This window comes from Vicugna pacos, chromosome 29 (assembly GCF_048564905.1).
Source record: "Vicugna pacos chromosome 29, VicPac4, whole genome shotgun sequence".
Classification (NCBI taxonomy): Eukaryota; Metazoa; Chordata; class Mammalia; order Artiodactyla; family Camelidae; genus Vicugna; species Vicugna pacos.
Window position 1 is genome coordinate 13,483,355 of NC_133015.1, and position 13,444 is coordinate 13,496,798.

General features: G+C 47.6%; 1 protein-coding gene across 1 annotated transcript; it reads left to right on the forward strand.

Moving 5' to 3' along the window:
* Positions 1–9,724: 9,724 nt before the first annotated feature.
* MSC (musculin) lies at positions 9,725–12,672 on the forward strand. Its single transcript, XM_072951667.1, has 2 exons — positions 9,725–10,601; positions 11,513–12,672. The coding sequence occupies exons 1-2, from the start codon at positions 10,092–10,094 to the stop codon at positions 11,597–11,599; spliced, it is 597 nt and encodes a 198-aa protein (XP_072807768.1). The 5' UTR covers positions 9,725–10,091; the 3' UTR covers positions 11,600–12,672.
* Positions 12,673–13,444: the final 772 nt, after the last annotated feature.

Here is a 13,444-nt window from a genome sequence, read left to right on the forward strand (position 1 = left end):
ATGTGAAGTTCATCTTAAAAAAAAAAAAACTCCACAAAGGCATCTAGAATAGAGTTTGATCAAATATCTGGGTACTATGCCCTAGCCAAACTGAAACATCAAATTAACTACTGTGGGCATATGGTAACAAGAGTGCTAGACTCCTAGTCTGGAATTCTGAGTTCTCCTTCAGCTGACTCTCAGCAAGGGACTTCACCTCTCTTAACCTCAATACCTTTATTGTAAAATGTGTGGGGATACTGAAATTCGGTGTGCAGGGTGAGAAAATAAGGGCAGTCAGGGACTAATCTGACTTACACTAGTTTTTTTCCACCCATTAAATTATATATCACATGCCAGTGAGTGCCCTCTGGCTAATATTAAGAAATCAGGGGCTTACCATCAACTTAAAATACCCAATATTTGCTGTGTTCTAAATGGCTGTGGAATATATTGAAAGAAATCTGCCAATACCTTCAGGTAGCCTAAATTTTGAAGAACAGTTTGTGTGTATGTATGCATGCATGCATTTATGTATTTTAGTTGTAAGGCCAAGGCACAACTGAAAAATATAATATACATTCAATAAAAAACACATATTTAAAAAATAAATAGAAAATAAATATATGGACTCTTCCATATTGTACTCTATGTCAATAGTACCCTCAAGACTTGTGCAACTCAGTGGCACTGTGTCTGCAAATCCTTCCCTTTCTACTAAACCCAAAAAGAAAAAAATAAACAAAATATGCCTTCATTTTGCCTCCCTCCTGCATACCACGGGTCTCCAACCATAGAAGCTTCTTCTAAAACTCAGAGTATCTCCCCTAATATCTCCATATTCCTAAATTGCCTCTCTACCTCGTTAAAGCCTAACTGAACCCATTAGCAGCTTATTCCCATAAATTCTTCATACTAAGTATGCAAACTCATTATCAAGATTCAACTATTTTTACCTAAAAACCAATACCTATCAACCACAGTGCTAGGAAACTTCACATTTGTTACTGGGCGTGAGTGCTACTCAGCCAACCTCATCAGGGCCCTTAGTACGGCTCTGAAAGACTTTCCTTACACCTACTCAGTCCTTTCTTACATTGTCCAAAATGGTTACTCCACATTTCCCACTTCTGTTAATCTGGACTCCTCATGCCTGCTCACCTATTCTAAGCCAATAACCTTAACTTAGAGTCCACTGAGCAAATAAAGCCCCTCAGGGGCTAACAGCGCTTTAACTTCCCATGAGAAACCTCTGCTGATCTACCTGCATCCTACATTATTTATTTTCAACTCATTTTGGGCAAAGAGGTGTATCTTCTGCTCTTCAAAGCTAACCCCTCCATCTCTCTGGGAACATGGCCCACTGCTATTCCTTTTTGTTTCTCATATTTTTAAAATCTTTAATCTCTTCCTCAAAATACAAGCATGTCTAAGCAAGTATAATTCAAGAAAGAAAGAAGAAAAGAAGGAAGGAAGGAAAGAGAAAAGAAAAGAAGGAAGGAAGGAAAGAAAGAAAAGAAAGAAAGAAAATTTTCTAAGGTGTAATTCCAAAGACTTCCACTTGACCAAAATTGAGTTCCAGAGATAAAATTAAAGACTCACCCTTCCATGAGAAACCACCACAAAACAGGCAAAATACATGAAATAATGGTTCTCCAAACACTGGGCATGAGGTAGTACAGGACAGGGGACCCTAAGGGATGGGAAACAAACCAGGAAAGCCCTATAACGGCTACAGCCACCCCGGCTATTGCCACCACAGAGGCTTCCAGACTGAGGAGCAGAAAGGGAGAGCCCAGACCGACCCCCTGAGTGGAACAGACAGAGCTGAGAGACTGGGGAGAACAAGGCAGCTGGAATTCACAGAGAAGAGGACCAGAGAGAAGGGAGCTGCACAGAGACAACTCTGGAGATCTGCAGAGGGTCCCCCTGGCGTTTTCAGCTGATCAGCACAAGAATACATGGAACCTACCAAAGGCTGAAAGGAACTCCCACCAAAAAAGATCAGAGGGAGCAGTGCCAGGTCCTCACACAGGACCAGGAATGATACCTGCCCCAGCCAGACGGGAAAAGCTCACAATTCACAGGGCATTAGGTCGAGTGCTCGGAAGAGCTGCCTCAGCAGGGGGAATAATTAGACTTAGAACAAGCACTGCGCTGATTCCTTCTACCTATTTTAAAAGCAAGATCGAAAAGGATTACATGATTTCCAACTAACTTAAATGAATCCCAGAATAAAGACAGATAATACTTCCAGGAATCCAAAGATGCCAGCAACCAACAGACAAAATTCACAAAGTCTGGCATCCAAACAAAAGTCACCAGGCATGCAAAGTAGTAGGAAAACGTGAGCCACAATTAAGAGAAAAAATACAATAGAAACTGATCCAGTCACACAGCCAACATGCTGGCTGCGCCTGCTTTCCTTTACTTCCTCAGTGGTCGCATTCACTAAAGTGGAGCCATGCTCCAGCATCCTAATTTAGGGAGTGACCCAGGTCAGTCTCCCTCCTCAGTTGGGACAGTTACATTCCCCTTTGTGCAAAGGAACTCAACTCCTGGATGCTCCTGCCTGGAGGAGACCCTGAGGACCTGCCAGGAGCTTCGACTCCACGCAACGTTCAGTTTCTGTTCTATTCCTGGTCCACAGAGGTATTTTTCTAGCTTTTGCTCATGGCTATGTCTTTTTAGTTTCCTACTGTTACACTTTAACTCTTATTGCCATGTGTTGGGAGCACAGGGGAAGCTTCAAAACAAGACCTTTCCTCAACTGCAAGTCCCACCCCCCTTATCCCTGAAATTCCTCCCTTGCTTTCAACGACACTACTCTCCCTTGGTTTTCCTCTCACCTCTCTGATTCCTGCCCCTTTTTTTGAATTCCCCTTCTCTGTTCACCCAGTAAGTGTGTGGGCCTTTAAGGGTCTCAGTCTCCCCTTACTCTATGATAAAGGTTTAATCTGAGGCTTTGTAAGTCTGTGATCCCCTGAAATTTTATAAAAATTCTGTATTTTTTTCAATCAGGAAAAAAGTTACAAATTCTATTTAAAGTCAGATTTCATTTTCATAAGAAATCTTGCACTGCAGTGTTTACCATAAATGCAACTCTTTAGTTATTTAGAATTAACTCCGTGGTTGTGGCAAGTATAGTATAAGTAAACAGACATATAAAGCTACATTTGAAAACAGAAGATGCTCTTTAGAAGTCCATTCAATTAATGAAAAGTTAAATTGGATCTCTGTAAGTGTTGACAGTGGGGGAGAGCAATAAACTGAGTTGGTTAAATGAAGGGAAAAGGATAGGTTGAACGTGTGTCTCCCATGAATAACGAGTGAATACTGGACTGTGTTTACGTGTTTGTGAATATTTTAAATCATCAAATATTTAGTTAGTACCTTTCAAAGGCAGTGCTAGATACTGGGAAGACCCAGATGAACAAGGCACAGCCTCTGCCTTCCTTGAGTTTACAGTTTAGTCTTTTACTTTTCTTATTATTTATTTTAATTCTGCTCCTCTATTCCCTAAAGGGAGTTGCTTGAGTGTGGCAATCTAAGAAGGACTAGGGGCAGGGTGATGAAACAGGCATGAGGATAACTTACCCAGTTCTGTTTCCAACATCCTCAAAGAGTTCTCCTTTGAGACTGAAACCTACAGAGAAATGTAGCAGCATTTTTCCCCCTCTCTGCTAGCTAATTGGCTCATTATCCTTGCTAATTGGGCAGAGCAGCACAAATAAGCCAAAGGAAAAAAAAATCAAGAAAAAATGGGCACATTTCCCAAAACACCTCCCAGTTTTCTGATCGTTATGAGAGCTCATTTTAGAACTGGAGGTCAGAGGGGCTTGGGGCTAGGGAAACAAAGTTTGTATGTAAATAAGCCAGGCCTCCTTTTACAGAAGAGTTTAAGGGACTGGTTGACAAAGTGTACAGAATCCTTGCTCTCCGACACCACAAAGTATCTATTACATGAGAATTTCCTTCTGGCGCCAGGCGGCATTTAGTTTTTACTTGATGTTCTATAGAGGATGAGGCACTGAGGGGGAAGGGGACAGAGGGTGCAGGGCTGCTGAAATGAGAGTGACTCTGAGCAGAGCCTACTTTTGGGAGAGGGGGAAGACAAGAACGAGCCCCCAGGGAAGAGAATGGGGACAAAAACGTAATAACTGACCTTGTACAATGTTCTACAGTTTCCAGTGGAACTTGCACACGGTGGTCTGCTTGTCCCTCACCACGACCACCTGGGAGGTGGCTATGCACAGAGAAACAACTCCAAGAAGGCCAGCAAGTGGCCAAAGGTGGCTGAGCTGATAGGCAGAGATCTCCTAATGTCTAGAACAGAGGTGCCTCTTCCCAGAACATGCCACATGGCAGGATGTCACTCTCTCCTTAAATTAAATCCAAGGCTTGGGATCACATACTGGAGACCAGAGCTGGCTGCTACATTTCAAAGCGTGTTTCGTAATGGAAGGTTTTCACACTTCCAAAGTACTGCCGATAAAATTCAACGGTAAAAGAAAAATCTCCTATGTCAGAGTCTTAGGTTCTGCCTAGGAATGAAAGGCTGTCTCAAGGAAATTTTTTAAATAAAATTTCTATCAGACCCATGAGCCACAGTCCAGACTTACCTGCTCTTCAGGAACCACCAAATCGGTGAAGTCCAGGGTTTCTGCAAACAGGCCTCCTAAGGAGATCTTCGCCCAATAGGGCTTTTCTTCCTGAGAGCTGGGCTGCTTTAATCTCCTAATGGAGTGTTCAAAGTCATTTGCAGGAGACAAGCAGCATTCTAGTAATCTGGGGTTTGCAAAACAGTTATGGCGTCCAAGAATCCACATGCACCGCTTTTAAAAAAAAAAATCTTTTTCACAGTCTCCTGCATTTTCAATTGCCAACACAATCAGTGAGGGCTTTTCCTTCTGCCCTAAATGGCAGAGAAAATCAAGTCTCTGAGTCTCAACACCTTCCCGCTCCCCTTTTTCATGCTTCATTCCGGCTTGTCTACCTTCAAACTTCGCAAACCTGATGTGTCCAGGCACTGGCCTGCCTAAACCCTAAGGCCTCCTGGGGCTCCAAGGAGGGAAAAATCTGGCTGCAATTCTTGGATAAATAAACAAGCAGAGGAGGATTTGTCGCGTCATGGATGACAAAGGACTCCTCCCGTCCCAGTTCCACTGTTCCCACAGGCGCGTGACTAGCAGGATCCAAGTGCCAGAAGTTCCCTTCTCTCCCGGTCAGGGAGCGTGGAGACACCCCGCGCGAACCCAGGAGCGAAGGCGGCCCCAGGCTTCGGGGAGACGAAGAAACATGGCCGGCCGGACCTTGCGCACCCCACGTGACCTCCCCGCCCCGCCCCCCGCCGTGTGACCTGCACACCACGTGACCGGCACCCACGTGACCTGCGCGCCCCCCCCCCCGTCCTGGGACCTGCACACCACGTGACCTGCGCGGCGCCTGCGCCGGAACCTCCAGCTCCCAGGCCCGGGCATCGCACTCTGTACCCGGCGCTGCCGTGAAAAGGCCCACGACCTGGGCCCTGGAGCCCTGGCTGGTGTCTACAGGGCGGCCGGTCCTTCCTGGGGAACGTAGCCCAGCGCCTCTTTGATAGTTTTCTCGGTTCCGCAGGCTGCAGAAATCCAAGCCAACCAGAAGCGTTTGTCAGCATGTTCTGGGGTTGCAGATTCAAGTAGTTGGGTACACGTGAAATGGTGCAGGCAGAGGACAGGGTTAGTAAGAGGAAACGTGTTGCCATGTGTGCTTCCCGCATTATGGTGTTTTTTCCCACGAGAATGCCTTCTGAATGGGCGGAAGTTGGTCTCACCAACACCTGCCACGGCAAGGAGTAGACACCCAATGCACATTTGCAGCATTTATCCCCGAATTATCCAATAGAAATAAATAATGTGAGCCACATCTGTAATTCTAAGTTTCTAGGAATTTTATAAAAGTAAAAAGAAATGGTAAAATTATTTCTAATAATATGCCTCCTTTAACCCAGTATATCCAAAGTATTATCCTTGTCATATTTTCTTAAATCAATGAGATATTTTACATTCTTCTCCTCATATTGTCTTCAATATCTGATGTGTATTTTACAATACTGTACACCCTAGCCACATGCCAAGTGCTCAATTTCCTCATATGGCTGGTGGCTTCCATGGTGGCCAGTGCTGATCTAGACTATTTTTCTAGATCAAGGTATGGGCAGTTTCTTCGGCCAACTGGACAACCCAGAACATCAGGAGGCTCTGGGGACACCACTAGGAAAGTCATGTGGGGAGGACTGTATCCATTCAAATGCATTCCCACCAACAACCATTTCTTAAACACCTACTTACTACAAGCTTTGACTTGTGTTCACAGAGTATAGACACAGCCCCCCCACAAAAAATTCTGAAGGTACTTGACTTTCCCAACGTCAGACGTCCTTACCTAGTACGTACTTCTGGTGGGCGAGTGGCATTAAATGGCTTTTTTCTATAGTCTCTGATTATTGTCCACCTCATTCTCCCTTTTTAGAAAACCAAAGTCTGCATTTTTTAATATTTTAGTAAATTATGCACCTTTTCTGTGTTACATGTAGCATGCTGCTTCTCCACACTCTCATTTAATCCTGTCAGTAACTCTGATGTAGGCAATTTATCCCAGTTTTCAGATAGGGAAAAGGAACCTTGGAGAAGTGCTATGACTTTCATGGTGAGAAAACTTGGAGAAAGACTCTAATGTAGTTCCATCCATTTTCCCTCAGTAAAGTCTCTTATGAGATCTATGGAAAATGTTGGGCTATGGGACCTTGCACTTCAGACCCTAGAAACCTGTAGTCAAAGCAAATGAAACATCTGGTGCCCTCTGAAGCCTAGAACAAGGCCTGATATACAAACTCTGGGTCAGTTCTGGGCCCTGACACTTCGTAAATGTGTGATGTTGAGAAGGCAATTCATAGTAATAAAAATAACTAGCATTTATTGATTTTCTCCCATGCATCGGGCTGTGGCCCAGGCAATTGGTTATATACTTCCCTTCCTCACAACAAAATAGATATTTCATATTGTAGATTAGTAATCTGAGCCTCAGGAAAAGTACATTGCCCAAGGTCATACAGCTAATAAGCAGAACAGCCAGAATTATTAATGTATGAATTATTATTAAATGTATTAATATCTGATAAGATAACTTTAACTCCACTTCCCATTGCATTCTTAAAAAGAATATCTTGACTAATTTCAAAATCATCAATACATACCATAAGCAACTGTGTATTCATGTTTCACATCTAAAAGGTTGTAAAGCATGAGCAGGTAGGAATTGGCTTCAATGTGCTTTTTTAAAATACAAAAGCGAAAGTTTTATTATTCACCTGCAATGTGTGGTAACTAGCCCAAACAATTAAAACAACTGGGTTTTCAAAAGAATTCTACTTGCGTTATTCAGCTCATGAGGTTTTTGGAGCCACTGAGAGAGAAGGAAAAGTAAAAGCATTTTGAAAGTGTGAAGTGGTGACAAGAGTCAGATATCATTACAAACGTGTTAAAAGCAAACTTCAGTTATATACAAACAGGAAATGTATATGAAGATACATTTCTTAATTTCATTAGGAGTCTGCAACTCGAAAAAAAGAGAAGAAACGATGGAAATATAACTAGAAGAAATGGAGGGAAGGGGAAATGAAAAAAAGAGAAAATAGGTGTCTTTCTTTAAAGAGATCAGAGGGAGAAAGGGGGGAAGGGAGAGAGGGACGGGAGGGAGGGAGGAAGGGAGAAAGAAGAGGGAAAAAAAGAAGGGAAAGCAAAGGAAAGAGCTATAGGGGAAAAAAAAGAACGAATCCTTGGGGTCAGGCAGTTGCTTCAAGGAAAAGAAACTGGCCATGACCCGCCTCGCGTTGAGGCTGGGTACAGTTTTTGCGACTGTTTAGAGAAAATCTAGCGCTCTCTCTGCCATTAATCTTTTCTAAAGAAAGACTTTGTTCTGCACCTGTATAAACAATCCAGATTTTCAAAACCTATATGCCTGCCTCTAATGTGTGAGACTCTGTATTTATACTGATAGCTTCAAGTCATCAATAGGTGATGCAGAAAGCTGCCCGAGATCTCCCCTTTACATCTTTTTGCTCCCCCTTCTCTTTTTACTTTTCTCCTTCGCCTGTCACACTAGAGTCAAGTTCAAGCTCAGGCGTCCCAGGAAGGATTTCTCTGCTCTGTCTAGTACTCCCTGGGTGTTCCCAGCCCAGAGAGAACCGAGAGCAAGGGATCTTTTCACTTAACTGCTCCCAAAGGAACCTCTCCCCCAGTTTCCCTCCCTCCTCACCACCACGACCCCCCCACACACCCAACAAAATGACAAAATATACGGCGAGAAAACCTCTGCAAACGGGGGCGAACTGGAGGGGTTTGGCGAAACATCCCCACAGGAGACGAAGGTGGAATGATGCCTGAGTGATGAAGTCAGCCCGGGCCAGCCACCTGTTGCTGCACTTCAGGCAGGGAGCCGGGAGCATTTGTTCTGCTGGAGGAGGCAGCAGAGGGAGGCTGGCCCGGCAGCTTCTGCCCAATCCGTCCCGGGCTGCCTGCACATCTGTCTCCTTAAGCTTCACTCAGCTTGGGAAACTGTGGGCTCTTAAGAGAAGGACAGGTAAATACCTAATTTGCATGTGAAGATTCAATTTTCTCAGTGTAAAACGGAGTAACTAACTAAACCCCGACTTCATAGAGCTTTATTTTGTTGTTTTACTTTTGTGTGTTTTAGTTACTTGATGGGCAGTCGCATGGCGCCTGGAGCGGTGCCTGGCACACACAGCAGGCATTCAGTATAGCTGGCCATTGGTGTCCGCTTCCAAAATGAAGTACACATCCCTAGGCCACGTTTTGCAAACGCGTCTCGAGTTAGAAAATGATGAGACCGCAGTTGTGTTTTGTCTCCTTTGAGGGGAGGAGCATACATCTGGGTGCTGTTTTGTCGTTTTTGTTTTGTTTTGTTTTGTTTTTACTTTGGACGATTGTGCTGACTTAGCATCCAGGAGCGCTCTCTTCAACACACCATCTAAAATAGTAGTCCATTCCCTAGACTATAACCCGAAGAGCTGGGGTAGCCTCCTCTGTCTTACGCACTGTGGTATTAAAAACAAAATTGACGCAAGGAACTGTCAAGACAGCAGAAAACAGCAGATACAGCATCCTGTGCTGTGTGGCCAGGAGGGGTGTAGCGACTGGAATACTGAGAGGCCAGGGATTCTACACATGGATTTTGACTCCATATCCTATTTACCAGCCTGTTGATTTGCGGTCCTTAATATCTACGTCTGAGGCTTAGCTCCGAGTTCTGCAAAGCGGAGACAATAACATTTAAATCACAGATGTTTGAAAATAAAAGGAACCAATGTAGATGAAAGTTGTGTAAATCATTTATCGACGTTAAAGGAAAAGAGGGCAGGAAAATGAGAGGTAACTTGCGGATAGTTCGGTGTTGTTTGCTTGTTTAGCTTTTACTCTTTCGTCGGGCCAGGTTTGGATTGGCAGTCATACATTATGAGTGATGAACTTGGAAAATACAGTTCTGATGGAAAAAACTTGGGACAGAAGCAAAGGTCGCGATCCTAGGGTTTCCAAGTGTCTAGCAATCTTAGCCATCGCTAAGATGAGTGGGGAGGGAAGTGGGTGGGAACGAAGGTCCCTCCTCCACTCACTTTACGCACACTTATCTCGCAGTGACCCGTCGGTGCGGCCCAGGGGCCCAAATCTCTGCTCAGCAGAGACTTCCCCTTCCCCGCCCCACCAGCAGATCCTCTGCACTCAGAAAAGCGGTCCCCACCCTTTCCACGCCCCCGCCCCACCTCTTGCCCCCCTTTCCAACCCCCTGTTCTTTGCCTGGGGTGGTTTGCTCCGAGCAGTACGGATAAATAGACCTGTCAAAAGGCGCAGCGCGCGGTTGTGAGCGCCGAGCCGGGGCCAGGGCGCTGACTTCTCGGCCGCGCTCTCCCGGGGCAGCGGCGGGGCTCCGCGCTTCCCGGCCGCGGTATCTAGAGCTCAAGGGAGTTCAGCCTGTCCCCCCGCCTCCGCAAGGGAGCGGAAGGCGGAGACCGCGAGGCTGGCCTGGAGGAGGAAGGCGGGGGCGTGGGGGACACAGCGATGTCCACCGGCTCGGTGAGCGACCCCGAGGAGATGGAGCTGCGGGGTCTGCAGCGGGGGTACCCGGTCCCCGCCTCCAAGAGGCCGCCCCTCCGCGGCGCCGAGCGCAGCTACATCTCGCCCAGTGACAACTCTTCTGCGGAGGAGGAAGACCCCGACGGCGAGGAGGAGCGCTGTGCCCTGGGAGCGGCCCGCGGCGCGGGAGGCTGCAAGAGGAAGCGGCCTCGGGTGGCGGGGGGCGGCGGCGGCAAGAAGCCCCTCCCGCCCAAGGGCTCGGCCGCCGAGTGCAAGCAGTCGCAGAGGAACGCGGCCAACGCCCGCGAGCGCGCCCGGATGCGCGTGCTGAGCAAAGCCTTCTCCCGACTCAAGACCAGCCTGCCCTGGGTGCCCCCCGACACCAAGCTTTCCAAGCTGGACACGCTCCGGCTGGCTTCCAGTTACATCGCGCACCTGCGGCAGCTGCTGCAGGAGGACCGCTACGAGAACAGCTACGTGCACCCGGTGAACCTGGTAGGGGCGCCGCGCGCGAGGCCCGGGGCGAGCGGCCCAGAGATGCCCAGCGCGCTCCCGGGCACCGGGCAGAGTCTAGTGGACGGGAGGAACCCTGAAGAGGGATGGCGGGTGGAGTCCGGACTGGGTGGTGAGGAGACCGGTTTAGTTTCTCCCAAATCATAGGAGATGCCAGCGGTTTTCCTGGAGGAGAACCATCCATCCTTCTGGGTTTGCATCATTCTGACCATTGTACGTGGTGCTTTGCCCAGTGACAGCTATTGGTTAAAATCCTACTTCCGGGGTGAATCTAGGTTCCATCTGAGTCCGTTACCCCGTTGCAGATTGCATGGCAAATCGCCCTTCCCTAACTGTTTCCAGCTGAGTGTGACAGGTTTGAATCAACGAGCTCTACTTTCTGAAAGGAAGGAGCAAAGGCCGAGCTCTTTTTAAAAAGACTTTGGATTTTTCAGTTCTTGAAGAACAGCAGAGGTTTCCCCAAACGGGATTTGTCTGGAAAGTCCCTCTCCGACTTGCCAACACTCTGGGCTTGAGAAAGATCATATCCTAGTTCCTACTTGGAGCGAATGGCTGAGTGTGTGTGTGTGTGTTTGTGTGTGTGTGTGTGTGTGTGTGTGTGTGTGTGTGTGTGTGTGTTAAGGAGAAGAAAATTAAGCGGCAAAATCCCTAATTCATGCAAGTTTCGCCGAATCATCGTGAGGGCAGCATGGACAGACACCTCACGTCTCACGTTATCAAACTCCAGTAAAATTGAAGTCTTAGTTTAGAGAGAAAACACGCAGATTCCCAGAATATTGACAAATTCAGATCTACTCAAAGCCAGGGATATTCCAGGGTTCATGTTGGAGAGCGGTTTCGGTTTGAAACGGTTGTTTCTCCCACAGTATCTAATGCTCTTTTTGATTTTACAGACTTGGCCTTTTGTGGTCTCGGGACGACCCGACTCTGACACCAAAGAAGTTGCCGCAGTTAACAGATTATGTGGGACCACCGCTTAGAAGGAGCTCCAACTCGACGGGATTATTGCTTAAGCGCCTGTGTTTGGGGGCCAAGGAGAGAAGCGAGACCGCGTGAGAAACCCCAGAAATGGGAAGTTCCATTGGATTCTCCTAGACTCCCCCACCCCGGAACTGTGAACTCAACAGGTGGCGGGCGTTGGGGGCAGAGCCTGAGGGTCGGCGGCGCAGCTGTCATCACAGGGCGCGGATCGCTAGGCTGCCACGCGTCCGGGCGAGGACGCTTTACGCGCGGACGCAGATCCAACCTGGGCTTTTAGCAGTGTAGACTAACCCCGGCGCTGCAGTCTGAGCCCAGGCCAGCCGCCCAAGGGTTAGTTTGCAAGCTAAGCCAGATACACATCTGTGGTGGCACGACTCTGCACAGGCCAGGCCCTCACGGTTAGGCAGTGGTTAGAACGCGCTCTCCATGGTCGGCTTTAAAAGCAGAGGTCTTCACTTAAGACCTACATCGGGGCACGCTCTTCAGTTGCAAAGAGAGGAGTGTGGCACACCTGGCCCAGGTTTGTACCCTACAGGTCAGCTCCCCGCTGCGGGACGGACGGTGCCCTCTCGGTGCGGGGAGAGGGGGAGGCGCGCTTTCAGAGACCAAACCCCGCTGGGTTTTCCCGGGAGCGTCCCAGCAGTTCGGCCTCCGGTATGGCGAAGCCCTTCACTCCCCGCAGGCTCCCGTCTCTTCCTAACCGGGCTCCCGTCTACCCTCCTCCCCTTCTAGGCTCGAACCTCCCACAGGCCTTCCACCACCAACCTAGCTGGGCCTCCTTCGGGGCCTCTCTCTACTCCCTCCTCCCACACCTACTTGCAGCCCACTCACCCCACCTCCCCCTGCAACTCCTGACCGTCCCCGCCTGGCCTCCCATCTCCAAGCTCAGGTGGCCGCCCCCTCCAACTCTGCCTCCCGGCGCCGCCCACGTTTTCCTCCGTGGCAGGACCTCTGGCTGGACCGCGGAGGCTGTTCGGTACCTAGCGACCTGCTCAAGGGGACCGCGTCGCTGCCCCAGGCTGCACTACCATAATTAGCAGATGTAAATAAATTTATTTTTTTATGAATAATAAAACGCGTTGTGAAAACCCTTGGGGCACCAGAGTGTGGTCTTTGTTGCTCTTGAGCGAGCTTGGCCTGGGAATTCACTTGAAGGTGCCCTCTTGTCTCTAGGCAGGGATTGGGTCGCTGTCAGCAGAAGGGCGCTTTTCCGCAGGTAACTCTCATTAATTTCTATGGTTCTGATTCTTCTTCTCAAGGCAAGGGCTACTGGAAGGCAAACACTGGAGGCTTGTTAGGCCCCAAGAGTCTTTTGGGGTCAGGGCCAGGTTGAAAGGTATACACTCTTCAAAGGCATATAGATGCACTTCTTTCTTCCTTACACACACACACGCACACGTACATATATTGGACACTTTCATCAACCTATTAAGCACACCCCAGTGCCTACAATTGGGTAGTTCAAGCCCACACACCCAGAGTAGGGGATGGGTCTCAGGTCCAAATGACAGAATAAAACCATAATACAAGGTGCCAATTTGTAGCGCTTTTCTTTTTTTCAAATAATTCTTATATAGAGCTTTTGACGTAACCACCTCATCTTCCTTGTTATTTTCTTCCATTCCCACTGCAGTTTTCACAGGAAGTAATGACTTGGGAAGCCCATGACATGGTGTTTTAAAAGCAGGTCTTTTTTTTTTTTTTAAAGGAGCATTCTCTTTGTAGAACATTTAGAAAATGTAGAAAAGTGTGAAGGGGAAAAGCTACCTAAACAACTGTCCAATTTGAGGTGTGTCTGTTATTTTATAAAATTGAAAGGCAGTTTTCTTGACCAGAGAGAGAAA

Excerpts from the sequence above, each read along its gene's own strand:
- MSC (XM_072951667.1), top strand. The coding sequence starts at position 10,092 with ATGTCCACCGGCTCGGTGAGCGACCCCGAGGAGATGGAGCTGCGGGGT. Across the intron at positions 10,602-11,512 it reads ACGTGCACCCGGTGAACCTG|ACTTGGCCTTTTGTGGTCTC; the intron begins GTAGGGGCGCCG and ends TTGATTTTACAG.